General features: G+C 46.5%; 1 protein-coding gene across 3 annotated transcripts; it reads right to left on the bottom strand.

The window, feature by feature from the left end:
• Positions 1-4: 4 nt before the first annotated feature.
• LOC115113055 (exportin-5-like) lies at positions 5-25817 on the bottom strand. Of its 3 annotated transcripts, none has more exons than XM_065012724.1 (33): positions 25554-25816; positions 23261-23382; positions 23060-23132; positions 22682-22819; positions 22190-22372; positions 22064-22090; positions 19423-19608; positions 19108-19184; positions 18716-18760; positions 18457-18553; positions 16356-16439; positions 16046-16171; positions 15612-15702; positions 15331-15459; positions 14781-14896; positions 11022-11177; positions 10863-10904; positions 10644-10733; positions 10198-10397; positions 9234-9330; positions 8891-9072; positions 7076-7176; positions 6845-6941; positions 6577-6712; positions 5561-5659; positions 5246-5292; positions 5040-5137; positions 3921-3980; positions 3723-3823; positions 3541-3648; positions 1380-1517; positions 1029-1196; positions 5-750 (listed from the first exon to the last, which is right to left on the bottom strand). In XM_065012724.1, the coding sequence occupies exons 1-33, from the start codon at positions 25656-25658 to the stop codon at positions 598-600; spliced, it is 3672 nt and encodes a 1223-aa protein (XP_064868796.1). In that variant the 5' UTR covers positions 25659-25816; the 3' UTR covers positions 5-597. The 3 variants fall into 3 exon arrangements, with proteins under 3 accessions (XP_064868796.1, XP_064868797.1, XP_064868798.1); XM_065012725.1 differs by having other exon boundaries at positions 25708-25811; XM_065012726.1 differs by lacking the exons at positions 5-750; positions 1029-1196 and adding an exon at positions 1204-1328 and having other exon boundaries at positions 25554-25817.
• Between the last annotated feature and the right edge of the window lie 1160 nt (positions 25818-26977).

Genomic DNA, 26977 nt, shown 5'->3' with positions numbered 1-26977 from the left:
TGGGAGAAGAGTGCTGCTAGTGCTCCTAGATGTCCTCCAGCACTGGGGAGAAGAGTGCTGCTAGTGCTCCTAGATGTCCTCCAGCACTGGGGAGAAGAGTGCTGCTAGTGCTCCTAGATGTCATCCAGCACTGGGGAGAAGAGTGCTGCTAGTGCTCCTAGATGTCCTCCAACACTGGGGAGAAGAGTGCTGCTAGTGCTCCTAGATGTCCTCCAACACTGGGGAGAAGAGTGCTGCTAGTGCTCCTAGATGTCATCCAGCACTGGGGAGAAGAGTGCTGCTAGTGCTCCTAGATGTCGTCCAGCACTGGGGAGAAGAGTGCTGCTAGTGCTCCTAGATGTCCTCCAGCACTGGGGAGAAGAGTGCTGCTAGTGCTCCTAGATGTCCTCCAGCACTGGGGAGAAGAGTGCTGCTAGTGCTCCTAGATGTCCTCCAGCACTGGGGAGAAGAGTGCTGCTAGTGCTCATAGATGTCATCCAGCACTGGGGAGAAGAGTGCTGCTAGTGCTCCTAGATGTCCTCCAGCACTGGGGAGAAGAGTGCTGCTAGTGCTCCTAGATGTCATCCAGCACTGGGGAGAAGAGTGCTGCTAGTGCTCCTAGATGTCCTCCAGCACTGGGGAGAAGAGTGCTGCTAGTGCTCCACTCTCACTGGTCTCCAGAATGTCCCTTTTCTCAGGCTTCGGCTTCTTAAAGAGAGACGGAAGATTTCGGATATGTACCTCCTTTTTGAACTGCTGGGCCAGAGCTTTCTGTGGGTAGGAGAGATCAAGAACAATTTAGAATCGGTTTGGATTGAATGGTGGTCTTACATAGGAGCGTGCAGGCCCTATTCAATTAAACTTAAAAATACTGACAGCACTCGCCAATACAGTGCAACTTACATCCTTTAATTCAAATCAATTTCAAAAGTCACAATGGACACATTTCAGACATTATTTTCAATGAAATAATTCTAGGTCTTTGCTGCAGGTCATTTTACAGAAAAAAATAAATAGAGCCCCCCCCTGGTGGCAGGTGGTGTTATTACCCCCACAGCGCCAGCAATGAGCTTCTTGAACTGGTCTTTCCTCTTCTTCTCTCCCAACCTCTGAGCGGAGCTGGGCTCCAGCAACCGCTGGTCGTACTGGTCTAGAGCCTCCAGATTGATGTCGGGGATCTGAGTCATCACGTCTCTTAGCTCCATGTACCGCGGCCGCTGTCCCAGGGAGGGAGGGAAGAGAGGAAAGGTTTAGTTGTCGAGGAAGGGAGGAGCAGGACAGGAGACAGAAGAGTGAGTGATGTTGGGGATCTGAGTCATCACAGCCCTCAGCTCCATGTACCGCGGCCGCTGACCCAGGGAGGCGAGGAAGAGTTAGGAGGGAGAGAATGTGACTCTCACCAGGTTCTCGTACATAAGCAGGGCCAGTTGTGTGAGGGCTGAGTTGCAGATCTCATGCTGCCCATGCATCTGCAGTCCCTTCAGAACACTGGTATAGAACCATGTGACCGCCTCTGGCAAAAGGTTCCCACCTACAACCTGAACACAACAGAGTCAGAGAGGGGGAGAGACACACCGGCACAGTGAAGAGAGAGGGGGAGAGACACACCGGCACAGTGAAGAGAGAGGGGGAGAGACACACCGGCACAGTGAAGAGAGAGGGGGAGAGACACACCGGCACAGTGAAGAGAGAGGGGGAGAGACACCGGCAAAGTGAAGAGAGAGGGGGAGAGACACCGGCACAGTGAAGAGAGAGGGGAGAGACACCGGCACAGTGAAGAGAGCGGGGAGAGACAGGCACAGTGAAGAGAGGAGGAGAGAGGGGGAGAGACAGGCACAGTGAAGAGAGGGGAGAGACAGGCACAGTGAAGAGAGGAGGAGAGAGGGGGAGAGACAGGCACAGTGAAGAGAGGAGGGGGAGAGAGGCACAGTGAAGAGAGGAGGAGAGAGGGGGAGAGACAGGCACAGTGAAGAGAGGAGGAGAGAGGGGAGAGACAGGCACAGTGAAGAGAGGAGGAGAGAGGGGGAGAGACAGGCACAGTGAAGAGAGGAGGAGAGAGGGGGAGAGACACGCACAGTGAAGAGAGAGGGGAGAGACACCGGCACAGTGAAGAGAGAGGGGAGAGACACCGGCACAGTGAAGAGAGAGGGGAGAGACACGCACAGTGAAGAGAGAGGGGAGAGACACGCACAGTGAAGAGAGCGGGGGGAGAGACAGGCACAGTGAAGAGAGGAGGAGAGAGGGGGAGAGACAGGCACAGTGAAGAGAGGAGAAGACAGGCACAGTGAAGAGAGGAGGGGGAGAGACAGGCACAGTGAAGAGAGGAGGGGGAGAGACAGGCACAGTGAAGAGAGGAGGGGGAGAGACAGGCACAGTGAAGAGAGGAGGGGGAGAGACAGGCACAGTGAAGAGAGGAGGGGGAGAGACAGGCACAGTGAAGAGAGGAGGAGAGAGGGGGAGAGACAGGCACAGTGAAGAGAGGAGGAGAGAGGGGGAGAGACAGGCACAGTGAAGAGAGGAGGAGAGAGGGGGAGAGACAGGCACAGTGAAGAGAGGAGGAGAGAGGGGGAGAGACACGCACAGTGAAGAGAGAGGGGAGAGACACGCACAGTGAAGAGAGAGGGGGAGAGACACGCACAGTGAAGAGAGAGGGGGAGAGACACGCACAGTGAAGAGAGGAGGAGAGAGGGGGAGAGACACGCACAGTGAAGTGAGAGGGGAGAGGGGAGTGACAAGCACAGTGAAGTGAGAGGGAGAGAGGGGGAGAGACACGCACAGTGAAGAGAGGAGGAGAGAGGGGGAGAGACACGCACAGTGAAGAGAGAGGGGGAGAGACACGCACAGTGAAGAGAGAGGGGGAGAGACACGCACAGTGAAGAGAGAGGGGGAGAGACACGCACAGTGAAAGAGAGAGGGGAGAGACACGCACAGTGAAGAGAGGAGGAGAGACACGCACAGTGAAGAGAGGAGGAGAGACACGCACAGTGAAGAGAGGAGGAGAGAGGGGGAGAGACACGCACAGTGAAGTGAGAGGGAGAGAGGGGGAGAGACAGGCACAGTGACAAGAGAGGAGGAGAGAGGGGGAGAGACAGGCACAGTGACAAGAGAGGAGGAGAGAGGGGGAGAGACAGGCACAGTGAAGAGAGAGGGGAGAGACAGGCACAGTGAAGAGAGAGGGGGATAGACAGGCACAGTGAAGAGAGGGGGAGAGACAGGCACAGTGAAGAGAGGGGGAGAGACAGGCTCAGTGAAGTGAGAGGGAGAGAGGGGGAGTGACAAGCACAGTGAAGAGAGGAGGAGAGACAGGCACAGTGACAAGAGAGGAGGAGAGAGGGGGAGAGACAGGCACAGTGAAGAGAGGAGGAGAGACAGGCACAGTGACGAGAGAGAGGGAGAGACAGCAGAGTGGAGGGAGGGAGGAATCTTCAAATCACAGGAGTGAAGCACAAACACGGTCAGACAGACACTGAGTAAGGAGGGAGCGAGAGGAAAAGGAAGCTAAATGGACAGGGAGTGCTCAGGATGGAAAGTTGCTGTCAGTCTGTCCTGTGTGTAGCCTACCTGTCGTAGCAGGGTCCAGCACACGATGGAGGCGCTGCGGTGACAGTTACTGGTGTCCTTCCAGGACAGAGAGGTGAATGAGATGGTCAACAAGGTCATATAGATGTCCTGCAGAGGGAGAGAGAAATAGTCCCATCACACTGCCATGGGTAGATGCTCCGGTGTGTGTGTGTTGTGCTGACCTCGTGTTTGAGAAAACACTTCCCCAGCTCCGTCAGTTCGCCTGTTGGCTGGGCAGGGGAGACGGCGACTGCCTGGGACTCAGTGGACATCATCTCCTCCTCTACACACACAGGATAGGACATAAAAAGGAAGGGGAAGAGTGAGAAGGGGGTGGACCTGAGTAATACTTTTCTTCCCTAGAAAACAAGTGAACTTACCATCCACATCTTCCTTGTTTCCTGCTGGCGCAGACACCTTTTTCATTATGCAGGCGTGAGCTGATGGGAAAGGATCAATGTTAGGACACATGACTAGACTGAAATAAACTCCATAAACCCCAACTGGAGCTGCTGCTCCAGTTTCAACTGTTCTGCCTGCGGCTATGGAACCCTGACCTGTTCACCGGACGTGCTACCTGTCCCAGACCTATTATTTGACCATGCTGGTCATTTATGAACATTTGAACATCTTGGCCATGTTCTGTTATAATCTCCACCCGGCACAGCCAGAAGAGGACTGGCCACCCCACATAGCCTGGTTCCTCTCTAGGTTTCTTCCTAGGTTTTGGCCTTTCTAGGGAGTTTTTCCTAGCCAACGTGCTTCAACACCTGCATTGCTTGCTGTTTGGGGTTTTAGGCTGGGTTTCTGTACAGCACTTTGAGATATCAGCTGATGTACGAAGGGCTATATAAATACATTTGACATAGATTTTTGATATACCCCAAATCTATCAAATATGGATACGCAGCAGAGCTAAATTCATAGGTCCAGTTTCTCAGACTTTGATGAATCCTTCTCCTGGACAATAAATAAATACATAGATACATGCTCAGTGGAGAAGCGGAACTGAAAGTCTTCACGGATCCACCTGTAGCCGAATACCCAAGAGGGTCTGGATCAACAATTCTAAATAATGTCACGGGTCTGATCTGATTGTCAAGTCTAATTTTAACTGACTTTGACTGCAAGGACACGTACAGATTCGAATGCTGAAAGAGAGAAATTTGATCATTTATGCTGCTGCTCTTGCTTTTCACGAGCGTGGTGCGTGTAGCTTGTTGTTGGCCAATCACAAGTCATCAAAGTGGCAATAGGCTATCAGTCAGAGCCGCTGTGTGTGGGGCAAATGTTAGGAGACATCTAATCAATGGAAGATGGAATTAAAAGTTCAAGGAGAAGGACAGGCTACAATGACCAACAGCCAACCGGTATGCTGCTACTTAATGTTCTGAATGGAGTTATTTATTTGGACCCTTGAAGGCCTCTGATTGAAAGTGCTAGTTAATCGCTCCCTGCATCCCAATAATCTGACCTTTCTCCCAAAAGTGTGGACTTACTGAGCAGGTCCAGAACCTCTCTCGTGAGCAGCCGAACTAGCTGCTCCTCCAGCATCTCCTGATTCTCCTCACACGACTCGTCCTCCTCCTCCTCCCCACTATACACAGAGGTAAAGAGATTGTCAACATACCACTAGCACAAGAAAACCTACGCATTGAAAGAGACCACATGCCTTCATAAGGACCCACAGATGGACACATCTTACCTGACAGTACTCCTCTGGTTGATGATCTGCCACCTGAGATTGAGTCTCTGTATAAATAAACAAGAGTCAACACGTCACATGATAAATTGTCCCATTTCTTATAGTGACTGATTACTAGTGCGCATGACAATAAGCTCGGAGTGTTTGATCAGCCTCTGATTTCTGTTAGTTTGGTAGTTGTACCACAGTTAACCTTTTTTGTTGTGAGTACTTTGTTTTGTGTGTTTTTTTTTTTTTTTTTTTACATGCAAAGAAACTCTCCTTTTTGGTATATTGCTTCACAGGCACAAGGGGGAAAAGCGTGAGAGTTCAGACCTGTAGCATGTAGGCGAACAGAGGCCCCAGCAGGGGGCAGAGCAGACTGTTGTAGCACTCCTGAGGACATGACACCACCAGCTGCTTCAGGAACACCCGTTCACACACACATTAAGGAACACAGTTGGACTGAATGGATACTGTACATGTAAAGTCAATGCTATTATCAATGTATTTGATCACTAACAATGACATTATAATCCCTTTTTGTCTGAACAAAATTAATATATACACTGAACAAAAAATATAAAGGCAACATGCAAAGTGTTGGTCCCATGTTCAATGCTCTGAAATTAAAGATCCCTGAAATGTTTCATACGCACAAAAAGCTTATTTCTCTCAAATGTTGTTGCACAAATGTGTTTACATCCCTGTTAGTGAGCATTTCTCCTTTGCCAAGATAATCCATCCACCTGACAGGTGTGGCATAACAAGAAACTGATTAAACAGCATGATCATTACACAGGTGCATCTTGTGCTGGGGACAATAATAGTCCACTTTAAAATGTGCAGTTTTGTCACACAACGCCACTGATGTCTCAAGTTTAGAGGGAGCGTGCAATTGGCATGCTGACTGCAGGACTGTCCACCAGAGCTGTTGCCAGAGAATTTAATGTTAATTTCTCTACCATGTCGTTTTAGAGAATTTGGCACTATTTTCAAAAGGCCTCACCACAGACCACGTGTAACCACGCCAGCCCAGGACCTCCACATCCAGCTTCTTCACCTGCGGAATCATCTGAGACCAGCCACCCGGACAGCTGATGAAACTGAGGAGTATTTCTGTCTGTAATAAAGCCCTTTGTGGGGAAAAGGCTGGGCCTGGCTCCCCAGTGTGTGGGCCTGACTCCCAAGTTAGTGGGGCTATGCCCTCCCAGGCCCACCCATGGCTGCACCCCTGCCCATTAATATAAATTGACTGATTTCCTTATATGAACTGTAACTCAGTAAAATCGTTGAAATTGTTGCACGTTGCATTCACATGTGATTGGCAGCTAATGGGACAGAAGGATATGGAGCATGGTGCGGAGTCTGTGGTCAGGCACGTTGTCGAGGGAGACAAAGACAGAACCAACGATCTGTTCAGCCAATCCCTCAATGGTGTAGAAGTCCTGCTGCAATGATAGGCCTGCCTTCCCCAGGATATGGTAACTAGAGAGAGAATGGGGGTGCGCAAGCGAGAGGAAGAGGGGGAAATGAGCAAGAGAGCGAGACTGGTGGTTGTGTGTGTGTGTGTATGTGGAGATAGAGGAAGCAGAAGACTATCCAAAGTGAGGAAGTCACCAGTTGTCGTAGAGAGTACAGAAGAATCCCTGCATGCGCTCTAGATGAGTCTTATACACTGGAGGGTCATAGATGTCCAGGGCTGGCTGAGGCAGGCCTACAGGTCAGGACACAATATTCATGTTTATTATCCTTCAAAGGGGAAATTATAGCCACGGGTTACCAACCTTTGATATAGGGTTTCTAAACCAGTACAGGGCATAACCATTGAATCAGTGTGGTTCCTCTCACCTAGAACCATGTTCTTCTCCACCTCTATCATGTCGTAGGCCTTGGAGAACGTCTCACTCAGACGACACATGTTCTCCGGCAGGAAGAGACTGTTGTGGGTTCTACAGAGAAACAACATCATCCTCTTTATCATTATGTTCATCACAAACAAACACTCACCATCATAAAAAACAAACACTCTCACCATTACCACAACAAACAAACACTCACCATCATAAAACAAACAAACACTCTATCCAATACCACCATCATCATAACAAACAAACTCACGATCATAAAAAAACAAACTCTCACCACTACCACCATCATAACAAACAAACACTCTCACCATTACCATCATCATAAGAAACAAACACTCACCATCATAACAAACAAACACTCTCACCATTACCACCATCATCATAACAAACAAACACTCACCATCATAACAAACAGACACTTCACCATTACCACCATCATAACAAACAACTCTCACCATTATCATAACAAACAAACACTCACCATTACCACCATCATCATAACAAACAAACACTCACCATCATAACAAACACTCTCACCATTACCACCACCATAACAAACAAACACTCTCACCATTACCACCACCATCATAACAAACAACTCTCACCATTACCACCATCATAACAAACAAACACTCACCATTACCACCATCATAACAAACAAACACTCACCATTACCACCATCATAACAAACAAACACTCACCATTACCACCATCATAACAAACAAACACTCACCATCATAACAAACAAACACTCACCATTACCACCATCATAACAAACAGTATCATCACCACCACCATCAAACACTATCACCACCATCACAAACACTATCACCACCATCAAACACTATCACCACCACCATCACAAACACTATCATCACCATCACCAACACTATCATCACCATCAAACACTATCATCACCATCAAACACTATCATCACCACCACCATCACAAACACTATCATCACCACCATCACAAACACTATCAGCACCATCACAAACACTATCATCACAAACACTATCATCACCACCATCACAAACACTATCAGCACCATCACAAACACTATCATCACCATCACCACCATCACAAACACTATCACCACCATCACAAACACTATCACAAACACTATCACCACCATCAAACACTATCATCACCGTCAAACACTATCATCACCATCACAAACACTATCATCACCATCACAAACACTATCATCACCATCACAAACACTATCATCACCACCACCATCACAAACACTATCATTACCACCACCATCACAAACACTATCAGCACCATCACAAACACTATCAGCACCATCACCACCATCACAAACACTATCACCACCATCACAAACACTATCACAAACACTATCACCACCATCAAACACTATCATCACCGTCAAACACTATCATCACCATCACAAACACTATCATCACCATCACAAACACTATCATCACCATCACAAACACTATCATCACCACCACTATCACAAACACTATCATCACCACCAAACACCATCACAATCATCAAACACTATCACGACCATCACCATCATTATCAAAAATTATCACCACAATCAAACACCATCATTATCACAAACACGATCATCATCACCACCACAATCACAAACAGCACCATTATCACAAATACGATCATCATCACCACCACCACCACCACCATTATCACAAACAATATCACCACAATCACAAACAGCACCATTATCACAAACACTAAGATGGTGATGAGGATGATAATAATCAAAAACCCACAATTTTTCTCTACCGCATCCCCACCCCCTTACCTGATGAGGACGAGCAGGTTGGGCAGCAGTGCCAGGACCTGGGCGCTGCAGGGGTTTCTGTAGATGGGGGCTCCATTAGGGGTGTAGCCCACTACGAAGCCCCCTGCCTTCGCCTCCTCCAGGTCAGCCGGCCAGCGGGCCCTCTTCACCACCCCCAGGATGGTGTACACACAGAAACTCAACTGGTGGGCAGGGTGAGACAAACAGTGAATAAGAAATGTTTCAATACAGTTGACGTTTTGGCAGAACTGGTTGAATTGGCAAGCCTGACATCACATAAAAAGTTTTAGCACTTAGCCATGAACGCACGCACGTGTGCGCACACACACACACACACACCTACCCGTGACCTGTTGATGCCCGTTGTGTGTTCTGTGCCTTCAGCCACCAGCTGATCAGCACCAACGAAGTCCAGGAACAGAGCAGGATCCCACAGCACACTGATGCACACAAAGAGAGAACAACCAGTGTATAATACAGTGCAAGTGGGTGTATAGTTTAGTGTGTGTAGCGTGTGTGGACGCATGTTGTGTGGAGACGCATGTTGTGTGGAGACGCATGTTGTGTGGGGACGCATGTTGTGTGGAGACGCATGTTGTGTGGGGACGCATGTTGTGTGGGGACGCATGTTGTGTGGGGACGCATGTTGTGTGGGGACGCATGTTGTGTGCGGACGCATGTTGTGTGCGGACGCATGTTGTGTGCGGACGCATGTTGTGTGGGGACGCATGTTGTGTGGGGACGCATGTTGTGTGGGGACGCATGTTGTGTGCGGACGCATGTTGTGTGCGGACGCATGTTGTGTGCGGACGCATGTTGTGTGCGGACGCATGTTGTGTGCGGACGCATGTTGTGTGCGGACGCATGTTGTGTGCGGACGCATGTTGTGTGGGGACGCATGTTGTGTGCGGACGCATGTTGTGTGGGGACGCATGTTGTGTGGGGACGCATGTTGTGTGCGGACGCATGTTGTGTGCGGACGCATGTTGTGTGCGGACGCATGTTGTGTGCGGACGCATGTGTGCGGACGCATGTGTGCGGACGCATGTTGTGTGGAGACGCATGTTGTGTGGAGACGCATGTTGTGTGGAGACGCATGTTGTGTGGAGACGCATGTTGTGTGGAGACGCATGTTGTGTGGAGACGCATGTTGTGTGGAGACGCATGTTGTGTGGGGACGCATGTTGTGTGGGGACGCATGTTGTGTGCGGACGCATGTTGTGTGCGGACGCATGTTGTGTGCGTCTGTGTGCATGCAGTCCGTGTAAGCAGTTCAGTGTAGACAGCGTACGTGTGTGTGCACATACCGCCTCATCTCGTCGGAGGTCCAGCGAGCGACTACAGTGGCCATGAGCTCCTCCAGGAAGTGTTTCTGCTTGTTGTAGTCTTTGAACTGGTTACTGATGAGGACCAGGGCCTCCATAAGAGCACACTTCTCCAGCATGTTCAACAGAGCCTCGCTGGAGAACAGCTTCTTCACGTGGTTATACATCATGTCAAAACACGGCTGAATGGAGACCGAGAGTGAGTGTGAGATGTTACATGAAAAACAGACACACCCAAAACATCCCTCCCCCACAGATACACATACACTTGTAAAATGCAATAGATTTGCAATAGATTTGTACACTGGTTCTAAGAGTCATAGCCAACGGTTTCATCAGTATCTACTTAAAGCAGCTGTTCCATTCTACTGCACAGCGATGGATGAGCCTTCTCTAGGAGTAGGATGAACTTGACCGCAGACACATACAAGAATGAATTGTGGGTAGTCTCGAGACATCTTGATGATGGAGGAGCAGGCGTGTCTTCTGATGTTCTTCACCGCACGCGTCCGTGGTGCCTGAAAATGACATGCCAGGTCAGACTGATGATTGGATGGACTACTACTTAGCCTCGGATTCCTATTGCTTCTACACAATCCCAACGAACACATCTGTCGTCCCTCCTAAGAATATTTAAGACGGCTCACCTTACTCTCCTCTACCACCTCGAATGTGATGGAGGCAAATAGCTGGGAAGGAAAAGAAGAACAAGTTCAAGTTTTAAAAGGTGGACACAATCCACAAAAGGTCAGGAGAGAGAGATTGTAGATCGGTGTGCATGCTTTTGAGCGCAGGTGTGTGTTCACCTTGTAGAGGACCTGAGGCAGGAAGTGAGGTCGGTGTGTGACGAAGGGGAAGAGGACGGAGACGTTGGTGAGGACACAGGACAGGATGAGAGGGTCTTGGGTGTTGTAGTTCAACACAGCCTGTAGCAGCTCAATGCCCTGGTCTACCGGCAACTTCTACAGCAGGGGCAAAGTGACACGAGTCAGAGTTTCTTCTACATCGTCAATTTCTTTTCATTACATTCATAACACTTGGGTACCACTATTTTAAGGGTCTGTAATAAACCATTTATAGTGTGTGTTCACCATTTATTAATGATTACTACCACATTTATAAACCATTTACAAATCATCAGTAAAGTACTTTTGCAGCCCCTAAAGTGAGCACTATTTATGCTTTCTAAAATGTTGTTTTCTGTGACCAGTGTAATTGGTCACTGCCATTGGTAAACATTCCAGCAGCACCTAGCAAAGGAATAAGCCTACAACACAGGATATTTAAGGACATTTTAAAAATACATACACAAATATAAAATGCAACATGTAAAGTATTTCATGAGCTGAAATAAAATATCCCAGAATTTCTCCATACGCACAAAAAGCTTATTGCTATCAAATTTTGTGCACAAATGTGTTTACATCCCTGTTGGTGAGCATTTCTCCTTTGCCAAGATAATCCATCCACCTGACAGGTGTGGCATATCAACAAGCTGATTAAACTGCGTGATCATTACACAGGTGGAACTTGTGCTGGGGACAATAAAAGACCACTCAAAAAAGTGCAGTCAATGCCACAGATGTCTCAACTTTTGAGGGAGCATGCAATTGGCATGCTGACTGCAGGAATTTCCACTAAAGCTGTTGCCAGAGAATTTAATGTTAATTTCAATACTATAAGCTGCCGATATGTTGTTTTAGAGAATTTGACAGTACGTTCAACCGGCCTCACAACCACAGACCACGTGTAACCACGCCAGCCCAGGACCTCCACAACCAGTTTCTTCACCTGTGTGATCATCTGAGACCAGCCACCCGGACAGCTGATGAAACTGAGGAGTATTTCTGTCTGTAACAAAGCCCTTTTGTAAGGAGAAACTCATTCTGATTGGCTGGGTATGGCTCCCCAGTGGGTGGGCCTAGATCCCAAGTAGGTGGAACTAGTTCCCAAGTGGGTGGGCCTAGCTCCCAAGTGGGTGGGCCTATGCCCTTGCAGGCCCACCAACGGCTGCGCCCCTGCCCAGTCACGTGAAATCCATAGATTAGGTCCTATTGAATTCATTTCAATGAACTGATTTACTCATATGAACTGTAAAATCGTTGAAATTGTTGCATGTTGCCTTCATACAGTGGGGCAAAAAAGTATTTAGTCAGCCACCAATTGTGCAAGTTCTCCCACTTAAAAAGAGAGAGGCCTGTAATTTTCATCATAGGTACATTTACATTTACATTACATTTAAGTCATTTAGCAGACGCTCTTATCCAGAGCGACTTACAAATTGGTGCATTCACCTTATGACATCCAGTGGAACAGTAGTGCATCTAAATCTTTTAAGGGGGGGGGGGGTGAGAGGGATTACTTTATCCTATCCTAGGTATTCCTTAAAGAGGTGGGGTTTCAGGTGTCTCCGGAAGGTGGTGATTGACTCCGCTGTCCTGGCGTCGTGAGGGAGTTTGTTCCACCATTGGGGGGCCAGAGCAGCGAACAGTTTTGACTGGGCTGAGCGGGAACTGTACTTCCTCAGTGGTAGGGAGGCGAGCAGGCCAGAGGTGGATGAACGCAGTGCCCTTGTTTGGGTGTAGGGCCTGATCAGAGCCTGGAGGTACTGAGGTGCCGTTCCCCTCAGGTACACTTCAACTATGACAGACAAAATGAAAATCACATTGTAGGAAACAGAAAATCACATTGTAGGATTGTTAATGAATTTATTTGCAAATTATGGTGGAAAATAAGTATTTGGTCAATAACAAGTTTCTCAATACTTTGTTATATACCCTTTGTTGGCAATGACAGAGGTCAAACGTTTTCTTCACAAGGTTCACACACTGTTGCTGGTATTTTGGCCCATTCCTCCATGCAGATCTCCTCTAGAGCAGTGATGTTTTGGGGCTGTTGCTGGGCAACACGGACTTTCAACTCCCTCCAAAGATTTTCTATGGGGTTGAGAATCTGGAGACTGGCTAGGCCACTCCAGGACCTTGAAATACTTCTTACGAAGCCACTCCTTTTTTGCCCGGGCGGTGTGTTTGGGATCATTGTCGTGCTGAAAGACCCAGCCAAGTTTCATCTTCAATGCCCTTGCTGATGGAAGGAGGTTTTCACTCACGATACATGGATCAGTCGTCCTGGTCCCTTTGCAGAAAAACAGCCCCAAAGCATGATGTTTCCACCCCCATGCTTCACAGTAGGTATGGTGTTCTTTGGATGCAACTCAGCATTCTTTGTCCTCCAAACACGACGAGTTGAGTTTTTACCAAAAAGTTATATTTTGGTTTCATCTGACCGTATGACATTCTCCCAATCTTCTTCTGGATCATCCAAATGCTCTCTAGCAAACTTCAGCCGGGCCTGGACATGTACTGGCTTAAGCAGGGGGACACGTCTGGCACTGCTGGATTTGAGTCCCTGGCGGCGTAGTGTGTTACTGATGGTAGGCTTTGTTACTTTGGTCCCAGCTCTCTGCAGGTCATTCACTAGGTCCCACCGTGTGGTTCTGGGATTTTTGCTCAAAGTTCTTGTGATCATTTTGACCCCACGGGATGAGATCTTGCGTGGAGCCCCAGATCGAGGGAGATTATCAGTGGTCTTGTATGTCTTCCATTTCCTAATAATTGCTCCCACAGTTGATTTATTCAAACCAAGCTGCTTACCTATTGCAGATTCAGTCTTCCCAGTCTGGTGCAGGTCTACAATTTTGTTTCTGGTGTCCTTTGACAGCTCTTTGGTCTTGGCCATAGTGGAGTTTGGAGTGTGACTGTTTGAGGTTGTGGACAGGTGTCTTTTATACCGATAACAAGTTCAAACAGGTGCCATTAATACAGGTAACGAGTGGAGGACAGAAGAGCCTCTTAAAGAAGAAGTTACAGGTCTGTGAGAGCCAGAAATCTTGCTTGTTTGTAGGTGACCAAATACTTATTTTCCACCATAATTTGCAAATATATTCATTAAAAATCCTACAATGTGATTTTCTGGATTTTTTCCCCTCATTTTTGTCAGTCATAGTTGAAGTGTACCTATGATGAAAATTACAGGCCTCTCATCTTTTTAAGTGGGAGAACTTGCACAATTGGTGGCTGACTAAATACTTTTTTGCCCCACTGTATGTGATTGGCAACTAAATGGGACAGAAGGATATGGAGCGGAGTCTGTGGTCAGGCACGTTGTCGAGGGAGACAAAGGCAGAACCAACGATCTGTTCAGCCAATCCCTCGATTTTTGTTCAGTATATATCCATTTTGTTGTTCTGAATGACTACCTTACTAACATTTACAAATGTAGTAGTAATTAATAAAATGGTGATCAGTTTGTGACTACCTTATAAATAACTTATTACGGACTCTTCATATAACACCAGTTTATGTTTTTGACGATGGGGAGAAAAAATATGAATCAATAGTTATGCGTTTCAAAAATCCCTACACATTTTGTTGCTATCTAGGGCACCCCCCTGGTAGCGTTTACACTTTGCCCTCTCTACCCCTCTTACCCTCCTCTGTAAAATACTATTTTTGCCCTCTCCATCTCTCTGCTGTGGGTAGCTATTCTCATTTGGCAGCTTGTACCTCATCCTCCACGTTCTTAAAGATCTTTCCCACAACACTCTCTGTAAAGAAGGTCATAGCATCCCACTGGACCACTGACGGAGACAGGATAGAACACAGCCCCTCAGCCGTCTTAGCTGGAAAGAAAAGGAGGAAGACAGAAAGACCGAAAAGAGAGAAAAAAACGAGTCAGGAGGAGTAAAAAGGGGAAAAGAGAGAGTATAGTTAATCAGGCTGATTAGTTAACATGCATCAACAGTATCTCTCGACCCATCATTTCCTGTCACTTGGCGCCCTTTCAGAGTGGTTACGAGAATTAATGTATTTTTTGTTAATCGTGAAAACTCATCTCATACAAATAAAGACGCATTTCCTTTTTAAAAACCTCCTCAAACTCCTCCTTCCAAGATATGAGAAACTCTTGATTTGAGCAATCAAATGGACTCCTCCAAGACATTCAATCAGTTTCATACTGACATATTCACCATCAGTGACCCCGCCCCCCCACACACACAGGAGATCCCCCTCCCCAGATCGCCACTATGAGCCACAGTCGAGAAGCAGCACGTACACACAGTGGTTCCGATATCGATGGGCGCACTGATCTGATACTGCAGCCACTCTGCTGCAATCTGGAAGGCCTCCAAGGGGACAATACGACACGCATTCCGGACCACCTCCCCCTGCTGCGCCCGGAACGCTGGAAGACATCGGAAACACGGACACAAGCATCAGGGTCGTGATCCGTAGGAACGAACTGGAGAAAATATTCTTTAATGGCAAGAAAAATGTATTATATTCATATTGTTTAAGTGTAACGTATTCAAACACAATAGGAGTCACATTGCTTACAGTTGAAGAAGGAGTTGAAGTCTTCATCACTGTCGAAGTCATGACGGGAGTACTCACAGCTGGGACTGTCGTTGCTGGAAGGGAAACCAGTCTAGCAGGAGGAACACAACAATATAGAACAGCAATTCATACAATTAAAAGAACCTTGCATGTAGAGACAAAGTATACATAGTGGAAGAGCTAAACCTTTCCGTGTAGTTGTTACACGTATTTTGGATTTCTGTGTAGTTGTTACACGTATTTTGGATTTCCGTGTAGTTGTTACACGTATTTTGGATTTCCGTGTAGTTATATTTTAGATGTATAATTTGTGCCTTCGTGTGTAGATCAATTTGTGAGTCATTTACATGCTCACTTTTTCTAATGAACATTTTGATGCTTTAATGTGCAACTGCACAAAGTCTTGGATGCATGTACATTGTAGCCTGTCTCACCTTGACTAGGTTGGTCATGGTGGCTCTAAAGTACTTGATGGTCATCTGGATGATGACAGGATCCTTGGAGAGTATCTCATGTCTGAACAAAGTTCCCCATGTGATCTGGGTGGAAGACCTAAGGAACTGGTGGGAAAAGACAAATACTTTAGTTCAGAGTAGGGTAGTTTATCAGAACAGATCAAAAAAATGTAAGAATACTATGTCTCAATGTTCAGTGCTCGAGGACCAGATCTGACAAAGTGGGATATGGAGAAACAGTAGTGTTAGCTACCTGGCTAGTACTTTATTTTAACAGTAGGTAACTCACCTGGCTTGGGTGTGTGGTGAAGGCCAGGAATGCTTCTGTGTACTTGCTAAGGTTTGCTGGTACCTCTACTTCCACATCTGAACCCTGCATTAGAAACACAAACGACACAATCAAGACACCCACGTGCACTTTTTTTTGTACAGCTTTTGGCTGCTAAAACAAACGAAAAGCAGAAAACTTGCCGGCCAAAATGACAAAATAATGTTTTTTATTCAGTGATGGAAATAACAGTCAATGTAAACTACCATTCAAACATTTGGGGTCACCTAGAAATGTCCTTGTTTTTGAAAGAAAAGCACATTTCATGTCCATTAAAATAACATCAAATTGATCAGAAATACACTGTAGAAATTGTTAATGTTGTAAATGACTATTGTAGCTGGAAAAGGCTGATTCTTTATGGAATATCTACATAGGTGTACAGAGGCCCATTATCAGCAACCATCACTCCTGTGTTCCAATTGCACGTTGTGTTAGCTAATCCAAGTTTATCATTTTAAAAAGGCTAATTGTTCATTAGAAAGCCCTTTTAAAATTATGTTAGCACAGATGTAAAACTGCTGTTCTGTTTAAAGAAGCAATAAAACTGGCCTTCTTTAGACTAGTTGAGTATCTGGAGCATCAGCATTTGTTGGTTCGATTACAGACTCAAAATGGCCAGAAACAAATAACTTTCTTCTGAAACTCGTCAGTCTATTCTTGATCTGAGAAATGAAGGCTAGTCCATGTGAGAACTTGCCAATAAACTGAAGATCTTGTACAACACTGTTGACTACTCCCTTCACAGAACAGCGAAAACGGTCTCTAACCAGAATAGAAAGAAGAGTGGGGGGCCCCGGTGCTCAACTGAGCAAGAGGACAAGTACATTAGAGTATCTAGTTTGAGAAACAGATGCCTCACAAGTCCTCAACTGGCAGCTTCATTAAATAGAGAGGGATTACAGGCTCAAAATGGCTAGAAACAAAGAACTTTCTTCTGAAACCTCAAAGTTAACAGGACAGAGAAACCAAACACATGCTCATTGCTCACGTGGAGAACTTCAAACAAAAGACAATGAATAAAATGTACAAATCTCATAAATGGTTATGAAATAAACCAAAATTTGTCTCTCACAAGTGTAGCAGGTTGTGAACTCTGAAAGCAACGTTTCCACGAGAATGAGAACGGTAAATGACTGTAATTAACACATGAATTAACAGAAATGTAAAAAATGACGGGATTAACGTCACACTTCCTACTGGTGACATATGTGATGGGGAATTGATTAAAAAAAATTGAAATCTAAGGGCAAACAATTCACACAATGAATATGCAAGTATTGGCAGGAGATAGCTGAGCCATTCTGGAGAGACTTCGCCACACACCCCTCCCCTTCTTGTCTCAACAGTTTAAATTATACTCAAGACACATTTACACATATTTTAGATGCTTTTCACTGACAGCCACAAGTCAATCAGCCAGAACTATAGCCCCACGCGCGCTGCCCAAACTGAGGGCTTTCCAAATAAGCATAGGCCTATCAGCTTGTGATTTGAAACAATCCACAGCAAGAAAAATGAAGAAGCTGGATTCCTCTGTGGCTAAGTCATGCTTTCTGGTGAGGTATTTTGTTTCTGTATAGACAGGAGTAATTATATAACTTGGGCAAATGTACTTCGTTATTGGACCCAACGATGTGCCATTTCTCTCCTGTTCTATTGGTTTTCATATCAACAATCCTAGTCATATTAGCAACCCATTCTTGTTATTGCCTTTTTAGATTCCCCTCTTTCTAAGTTTCTAACAGAGATTTTCATCTCTGTCACATATGGAACCGCTAACAGGTGCTCTGTTTATAATGGTGGTTTCCTAATAATTGCATTTTGGTAAGTGTTTGAAAATGTGTTTCATTGACTGCTTCATTACATGAGTTGCATGTTCTGTTAAGATGAATTAAAATAATCTAAATGTGTCATTCTGAGCACCGTGGCTGGACGCCCTAATGCATTATGCACCCAATACATACGGGCTAAATTTCTCAAATGGCAGGAAAATGTATATCTTCCCGGTCAAGTTGTCCGGCATCACATTTTCCTAATGGAAACTCTGAGCCAGACTCACCACTAATGAGCAGAGTTGGCTGCCCAGGGCACACAGGACCTGACATAGCCTCTTCAGGAAGGTGTAGTGTCTCTCCACCACCCCCGCCCCCACTGGCCTGGGGGGAAATCAAATCAAACTTTACTTAAAGTGCATTTTTAAGCATCGCAGCACACTTCACTGAAAGAAAAAAAGTACCAAGCCCCATGAACTCAAATGCTAAATAACAAAGCTGGACAAGAACGTTGACGCTGAATACCAAAATGTGTAGGCTACTCACTGTGTTGGAGAGGATTTGTTGCATATTGCTGCTCCATCTGCAGACCTGTAGCCACAAACCAAAACCAATGAGAATTAGAAGCCAGAATGAGCTAGTAATGCTGCTGTGTAAACCCAGGCCTTGTGGGTGATGAGGGGAATGTACTCACTGTGCAGCAGAGAGGGCTGTGTAAACCCAGGCCTTGTGGGTGATGAGGGGAATGTACTCACTGTGCAGCAGAGAGGGCTGTGTAAACCCAGGCCTTGTGGGTGATGAGGGGAATGTACTCACTGTGCAGCAGAGAGGGCTGTGTAAACCCAGGCCTTGTGGGTGATGAGGGGAATGTACTCACTGTGCAGCAGAGAGGGCTGTGTAAACCCAGGCCTTGTGGGTGATGAGGGGAATGTACTCACTGTGCAGCAGAGAGGATGTAGTGCATGGCAACGTCATCAAACAGCACCATGAGTGGTTTCCTGTCCTCCAGCTTCCCCTACGGAGACACACCAAGCATGTTAACATAACAGTTCTCTGCCCTGTGATGTACCTGACTAATAATACAGTAATTGAAGACCTGCATTATTCATTCCAATGTCTTGAAAAAATATCTGGTCCGGTCCTACAGAGTAGTCTGCAGAAAGGGGTGTGTCCGAACAGAAAGGGGCGTGTCATGTCCTACAAGGCCTGACTGCAGAAAGGGGAGTGTCTGGTACTGTGTAGTTTGTACTAACCTTGCGGCTAATGGCGATGAGCAGGCACTCTGCAGCCTCCAGCTGCAGCTCTGTCTCACTGAGCAACAGACACAGCATTTCCAGCAGGCGACAGTTGTCATTGGTGATGTTTGCCAGGGCAACCCAGTCTATGTAGCCTGCCAGGGTGTTTAGAGTGGCCACGCCTACCCGACAGTGGGCCTTGGCCTGACCAGGGGGAGAGAAGAAGAGGGGGGGAAGAGATGAGAGAGAGGGGGGAGGGGGTAACGTGCACAAAACAGAAAAGTCTCTAGCTGGGTGTCTAAATGTGAATATAATATCTAAATCAGTGGTTCTTAACCTGGGTTCGATCGAACCCCAGGGGTTCGGTGAGTCAGTCTCAGGGGTTCGGCGGAGGTCAAGACACACATCCGACTCATGTGATTCGTGATGACACGCCCCGCTTGGCCATCATTGGCTGCAGGTGATCAAGCTACATCGCTTGGCCTATCTGTGCTGCAGGGAATTTGGTGCGCTCAGTAGTCGACTTGTGACTGTCGTGATGCTACGTCTTGTGATTTCTTTCTTAATATTTGAATCCCTTCATACTTACTATGTCGAGCAAAAAAAGAAAGTGGTCGTACGAATATGTACAATATGGATTCACATGTATAACGGAACGTGATGGGAGTCAGCGTCCTAACTTCATGATTTACAATGCTAAGTTGAGCAATTCTAGTCTAGCACCGGCAAAACTAAGAGAACACTTCCTTAAGCTGCGTGGAGATGGAAAATACAAGAACACAACACTCGCTGAATTCAAGGTGAAGAGAGCCAGATTCGATGAAAAGGCTACTCTGCCTGTTCTCGGCTTTGTACCCAACAACAAACCGATCCTCACAGCATCGCACAAAGTTGCTTACCTGATCGCAAAACAGGACAAACCACACACCATTGGTGAAACACTCGTAAAACCAGCTGTGTTGAAGATGGCGAATATCATGCTGGGAAAAGAGGCTGAAGTTAAGTTATCCCAAATTCCTCTTTCAAATGACTCCATCAGCGGCAGAATAGAGGACATGAGCAAATACATCTTGGCTCAAGTAGTTGCAGATCTGATTTCAAGCCCGGCAAAATTCAGCCTTCAACTCGACGAGACCACAGACGTTTCCAATCTAAGCCAGCTTGCTGTATTCGTGCGCTATGTGAAAGACGACGTGATAAAGGAAGATTTTTTATTTTGTAAGCCTCTTACAACAACAACTAAGGCAGCCGATGTGAAGAAACTTGTGGATGACTTCTTCAAAGACAACAATCTTTCGTGGGATATGGTTTCTGCAGTTTGTTCGGACGGAGCTCCAGTCATGCTGGGAAGAAAGTCTGGTTTTGGTGCGCTAGTGAAAGCCGATGCACAACACATCATTGTTACGCATTGTATTCTGCACAGGCATGCGTTGGCAACAAAAACCTTGCCGCCAAAACTGGCAGAAGTATTAAAAATTGTAGTGGAATGTGTGAACTATGTGCGAACTAGTGCTCTGAGGCACCGCATTTTCAGTGCGCTGTGTAAAGAAATGGACTCTGAATTCGATGTACTTCTGTACCATTCTAACGTTTGGTGGTTATCCCGGGAACAGGTGCTGAATCGTGATTTTGCCGTGCGTGTGGAATTAGCCCTGTTTTTGCAAGAGCACCAACATTGTCATGCAGATTGTTTCAAACATTCTGAGTTCATTCTCATTTTAGCGTACATGGCTGATATCTTCGCAGCTCTCAATCATCTCAATCAAAAGATGCAGGGCGGTGGAGTCAACATCATCGAAGCGGAGGAAAACCTGAAGGCTTTTGTAAAAAAAGCTACCGTTATGGAAACGACAAACAGAGAACGAAAACTTCGCAAACTTTCCCCTGCTGGACGACTGTGTAAGTAAGATCGAAGACATTTCTGTACCTTCGGAACTGAAGCAAGCAATTTCCACACACTTAGATGAGCTTGCAAAGTCTCTCGACGGATACTTCCCTACAAGAGAGTCATATCCAGCATGGGTGAGACAGCTGTTCACATTTAGTGTTGAGACAACAGATGTCAATGATGAATACCTCGATGAAATCATTGAAATTCAGCAGAGCCAGGTTCAACAGCAACTCTTCAGAACAATGCTTTCAACGTTTTGGTGTCAACAAAATGGTAACGTACCCTGTTATTGCGAAGAAAGCTCTGGAGATTTTCATACCGTTTGTTACAACATATCTTTGCGAGCAATCCTTTTCGAGGATGCTGGACTTAAAAATGAAGAAAAGGAACATACTTTGTTGCGAAAATGACATGAGATTGGCACTTGCCAAGGTGAAGCCGCGCATTTCTGAACTGGTCTCTGAAAGGCAACAGCAGAAGTCACACTGATTTGCAGTAAATATTCATTATTATGTTTTTGTTTTTGTGTGAAAATCATGTTTTGATGATTTTGTTCTTTGAACACAGTGACGTTGATGCACGGTTCATTTTGTGCACCAGTAAACTATGTTTTGAATTTGAAAACATATTTTATTTTTCCAATTAAGAAGGGTTCGGTGAATGCGCATATGAAACTGGTGGGGTTCAGTACCTCCAACAAGGTTAAGAACCACTGATCTAAATATAACATCAGAAAGTGGATATTGTACATCAAAAACACTTTCCTACCTGCAATTCTTGGCCAGGTATTCTTTTCTGGAAGAGGTACAAAAGAGAATATCAATAAAAAGAGGTCAAAAACACTGCATATTTTTTTTTTTTTTAACAAGACAGTTATAACCATTGTCTGTTTACCAGTTTGCGGTACTCGTCGACGTGGAGCTGCAGGATGGCGAGCAGGAAGCTAAAGATACTCTCCATGTTCTGGGTGAGGGTCTGCTGGATGTCCCGGCGGCGCTGGGTGGGCAAGGTCCGGAAGGTGATCACGTCCTCCGCCAGCCGCAGCAGGATCAACATCACCAGCTCTGTCTGAGCCTCCTGGGGGGGGGGGGACACACTGATGTTTTCAGCCCTGAAAGTTGCTCCAGGGGCCATGGCACCGCACCAGCATAAAAACCCAGGGGAAACACTGAACTGGAACGTGCCGACTCACCCCTACGCTGGTGGATGGATTACAAACCAAATCCTTGCTCCCTTCCATTTTCAATAAGCCCCCCCACCCCCAGTTTTGTTTCTCTCCAATTGAATGCGGTGATATTTTCAGCCCGGAAAGTTGCTCAGGGGACCTTGGCACCGCACCAGCATAAAACCCCAGGGGAAACACTGAACGGGAACGTGCCGACTCACCCCTACACTGGTGAGTGCCTCCATCTCCTTCAGCATGTCAGGCCAGTGCTGAGGCCATTCTCTCTTGATCATCTCCACTATGATCCGCGAGAGAACGTCCTTGATGTGGCTCTCCTCCTCCAGGATAGGATATGTGCCCTGCAGAGGGAGGCAGTGTGCCAGAGTCATGGAACAGACTAGAGTCAGCATATTCATTAATGTACATCTAACTGATCGCACAACAATGTGGAATTTGTTTGAATTTTTGAAAGTATATTTGTAATTGGGTCGACAGACCACCAGTAATTCCACCCGTCATCTTATCTGCCACATACTCTTTTCTAGAGGAATAGAAAAATGAAGACACTAACAGGGTGTTTATCACCCAAACAGACTCACAGTTGACAATAGCCCCATAGCACAGTTCTTCAGCTGGACTTTCTCTTGCTGTGGCATGTTGTTCCATCTGAACCTATTCTCAACATGAAGAAAAACAACAAGGTTTTGGGGAACACATTGGCACATGTGTAGGGGGATGTCTTGATATCATTGAGGATAACCATGTGAATTATAGACTGTACAATATACTCAATAACTCACTTGATGACGTGCTCCAGTATCTGTAGACCAAAGTGCCTCACCACTGCTGTTTGAGTTTTATCTGCCAACTGTAGCCCACATGGGACACAGAAGGAACACTTCTCTTTGAATTCTTCACAAAACTACAAATAAAAGAGCAACATGGACAAGTTAATAACATGCACTCAATCAGTTAGCTACTGTATATACCTAGCCAGCTACGTGTAGGACAATCTCACTCACTTCCGTCATCATGAAGTGCTTTGAGAGACTAGTCAAGGACCATATCACCTCCACCCTACCTGACACCCTAGACCCACTTCAATTTGCCTACCGCCCCAATCACAGACGACGCAATTGCAACCACACTACCCTAACCCATCTAGACAAGAGGAATACCTATGTGAGAATGCTGTTCACCAACTACAGCTCAGCATTTAACACCATAGTACCCTCCAAACTCGTCATCAAGCTCGAGACCCTGGGTCTCGACCCCGCCCTGTGCAACTGGGTACTGGACTTCCTTATGGGCCGCCCCCAGGTGGTGAGTGTGGGTAACAACATCTCCAACCCGCTGATCCTCAACACTGGGGCCCCACAAGGGTGCGTTCTGAGCCCTCTCCTGTACTCCCTGTTCACGCACGACTGTGTGACGGTAGGCTTGATTACCAACCATGACGAGACGGCCTACAGGGAGGAGGTGGGGGCCCTCAGAGTGTGGTGTCAGGAAAATAACCTCACACTCAATCAACGTCAACAAAAGAAAGGAGATGATCGTGGACTTCAGGAAACAGCAGAGGGAGCACCCCCGTATCCACATCGACGGGACAGTAGTGGAGAGGGTAGCACTCAAACTTTTACAGATGCACAATCGAGAGCATCCTGTCGGGCTGTATCACCGCCTGGTACGGCAACTGCTCCGCCCACAGCCGTAAGGCTCTCCAGAGGGTAGTGAGGTCTGCACAACGCATCACCGGGGGCAAACTACCTGCCCGCCAGGACACCTACACCATCCGATGACACAGGAAAGCCATAAAGATTATCAAGGACAACAACCACCCGAGCCACTGCCTATTCACCCCGCTATCATCCAGAAGGCGAGGTCAGTACAGGTGCATCAAAGCAGGGACCAAGAGACTGAAAAACTGCTTCTATCTCAAGGCCATCAGACTGTTAAACAGCCACCACTAACATTGAGTGTCTGCTGCCAACATACTGACTCAACTTCAACCACTTTAATAATGGAAAAATTGATGTAAAAATGTATCACTAGCCACTTTAAACAATGCCACTTAATATAATGTTTACGTACCCTACATTAATCATCTCATATGTATATACTGTACTCTATACAATCTACTGCATCTTGCCTATGCCATTCTGTACCATCACTCATTCATATATTTTTATGTACATATTCTTCATCCCTTTACACGTGTGTGTATAAGGTAGCTGTTGTGGAATTGTTAGGTTAGATTACTCGTTGGTTATTACTGCATTGTCGGAACTAGAAGCACAAGCATTTCGCTCCACTCGCATTATTAACATCTGCTAAACATGTGTATGTATGTGTGTCATAAAATATGATTTGATTTGAATGGATGAATAAAACATGAAAACTGTGAACTTGCAATGATATCCGTCATAGCTATCAATGTAGTTTATGGAGCTTTACAGAGAGAAGTGAATTAATATCTCGAAACAATGCATAACTCAGTTGATTTAACGCAATCAATATAACTAGACTAAATGGTTGACATAACGTTAGCTTATCTTTCATTCAGTTTGAGGGCATCAGTCAGCAGCAATGGCTCTAGCTAACTAGCGACGTGCAATGAATTAAATCCGCAGCTGGAAACAGTAACGTTATGATGCTAGCCATCTGACGTTAGCTATCTAGCTACGCCCATTGATGATTTAATTTCATAAGTCAAGTCATTTAAGAACAAAATCTTATTTGAGTGGCTGCTGCCGGCCTACCCCGGCGAAACTCGGACGACGCTGGGCCAATTGTGCGCCGCTCTATGGGACTCCCAATCACGGCCGGATGTGATACAACCTGGATTCGAGCCTGGGACTGTAGTGACGCCCCTTTCACTGAGATGCAGTGCCTTAGAACGCTGCGCCACTCGGGAGCCACATGCAATGGACATGTTAACTATAATGTGAAGTTATAGCTATGCATCTATGCACATTTTCAGTCAAGCAATCGCATCACATCGCAAATAGGAAAGCGAGCTAGTTAGCCATCTGCCGGCCTTTGGGCTACCTTACCAGCTAACATTAGCAAGCTAGCATCTAGCCATCAAGATACCTTTAGGGCCTCCAAGCGATATATTTGGCTAGATTCCGCGTCCATCATCACGTTCACAGCTTTAACAAGCTGATCACACATATCAGCCACCGGTTCACCCATCATATTGAGTAGCGTCTTCAAAAAATGAGATGAAAGCTAGCGGTAAACGCACCATGTAAAACACCTGCAAAATAGGTCAACTGAGCGCGCTTTGAGAATTAGCATGTAGCTAGCTACACAGGCGTAACCATAGGCATCGACCGTGTTCGAAAGTAGCGAAACTACTTCTTCTTCAGGTTTAACGGCGGTTGGCATCCAATAAATGTTGCATTACCGCCCCCTACTAGACTGGAGTACTCCCTTATACTTTGCTTGAATAAATTTACATTTTTACATTTAAGTCATTTAGCAGACGCTCTTATCCAGAGCGACTTACAAATTGGTGCATTCACCTTATGACATCCAGTGGAACAGCCACTTTACAATAGTGCATCTAAATCTTTTAAGGGGGGGGGGTGAGAAGGATTACTTTATCCTATCCTAGGTATTCCTTAAAGAGGTGGGGTTTCAGGTGTCTCCGGAAGGTGGTGATTGACTCCGCTGTCCTGGCGTCGTGAGGGAGTTTGTTCCACCATTGGGGGGCCAGAGCAGCGAACAGTTTTGACTGGGCTGAGCGGGAACTGTACTTCCTCAGTGGTAGGGAGGCGAGCAGGCCAGAGGTGGATGAACGCAGTGCCCTTGTTTGGGTGTAGGGCCTGATCAGAGCCTGGAGGTACTGAGGTGCCGTTCCCCTCACAGCTCCGTAGGCAAGCACCATGGTCTTGTAGCGGATGCGAGCTTCAACTGGAAGCCAGTGGAGAGAGCGGAGGAGCGGGGTGACGTGAGAGAACTTGGGAAGGTTGAACACCAGACGGGCTGCGGCGTTCTGGATGAGTTGTAGGTGTTTAATGGCACCGGCAGTGAGCCCAGCCAACAGCGAGTTGCAGTAATCCAGACGGGAGATGACAAGTGCCTGGATTAGGACCTGCGCCGCTTCCTGTGTGAGGCAGGGTCGTACTCTGCGGATGTTGTAGAGCATGAACCTACAGGAACGGGCCACCGCCTTGATGTTAGTTGAGAACGACAGGGTGTTGTCCAGGATCACGCCAAGGTTCTTAGCGCTCTGGGAGGAGGACACAATGGAGTTGTCAACCGTGATGGCGAGATCATGGAACGGGCAGTCCTTCCCCGGGAGGAAGAGCAGCTCCGTCTTGCCGAGGTTCAGCTTGAGGTGGTGATCCGTCATCCACACGGATATGTCTGCCAGACATGCAGAGATGCGATTCGCCACCTGGTCATCAGAAGGGGAAAGGAGAAGATTAATTGTGTGTCGTCTGCATAGCAATGATAGGAGAGACCATGTGAGGTTATGACAGAGCCAAGTGACTTGGTGTATAGCGAGA

Source organism: Oncorhynchus nerka, linkage group LG28 (genome assembly GCF_034236695.1).
Source record: "Oncorhynchus nerka isolate Pitt River linkage group LG28, Oner_Uvic_2.0, whole genome shotgun sequence".
In the NCBI taxonomy this organism is placed as follows: domain Eukaryota; kingdom Metazoa; phylum Chordata; class Actinopteri; order Salmoniformes; family Salmonidae; genus Oncorhynchus; species Oncorhynchus nerka.
The sequence above is the reverse complement of the archived record's forward strand: the minus strand, read 5'-3'. Positions and strand labels throughout refer to the sequence as shown.

What these genes read in the sequence shown, in the direction of transcription:
- LOC115113055 (XM_065012724.1), bottom strand. Translation starts at nt 25,658, where the DNA reads ATGATGGGTGAACCGGTGGCTGATATGTGTGATCAGCTTGTTAAAGCT. An exon ending in CGATATCGGAACCACTGTGT is followed by an intron (nt 14,897 to 15,330) that starts GTACGTGCTGCT and finishes TTTTCTTTCCAG; the next exon opens with CTAAGACGGCTGAGGGGCTG. An exon ending in CGGGCATCAACAGGTCACGG is followed by an intron (nt 9,073 to 9,233) that starts GTAGGTGTGTGT and finishes CCTGCCCACCAG; the next exon opens with TTGAGTTTCTGTGTGTACAC.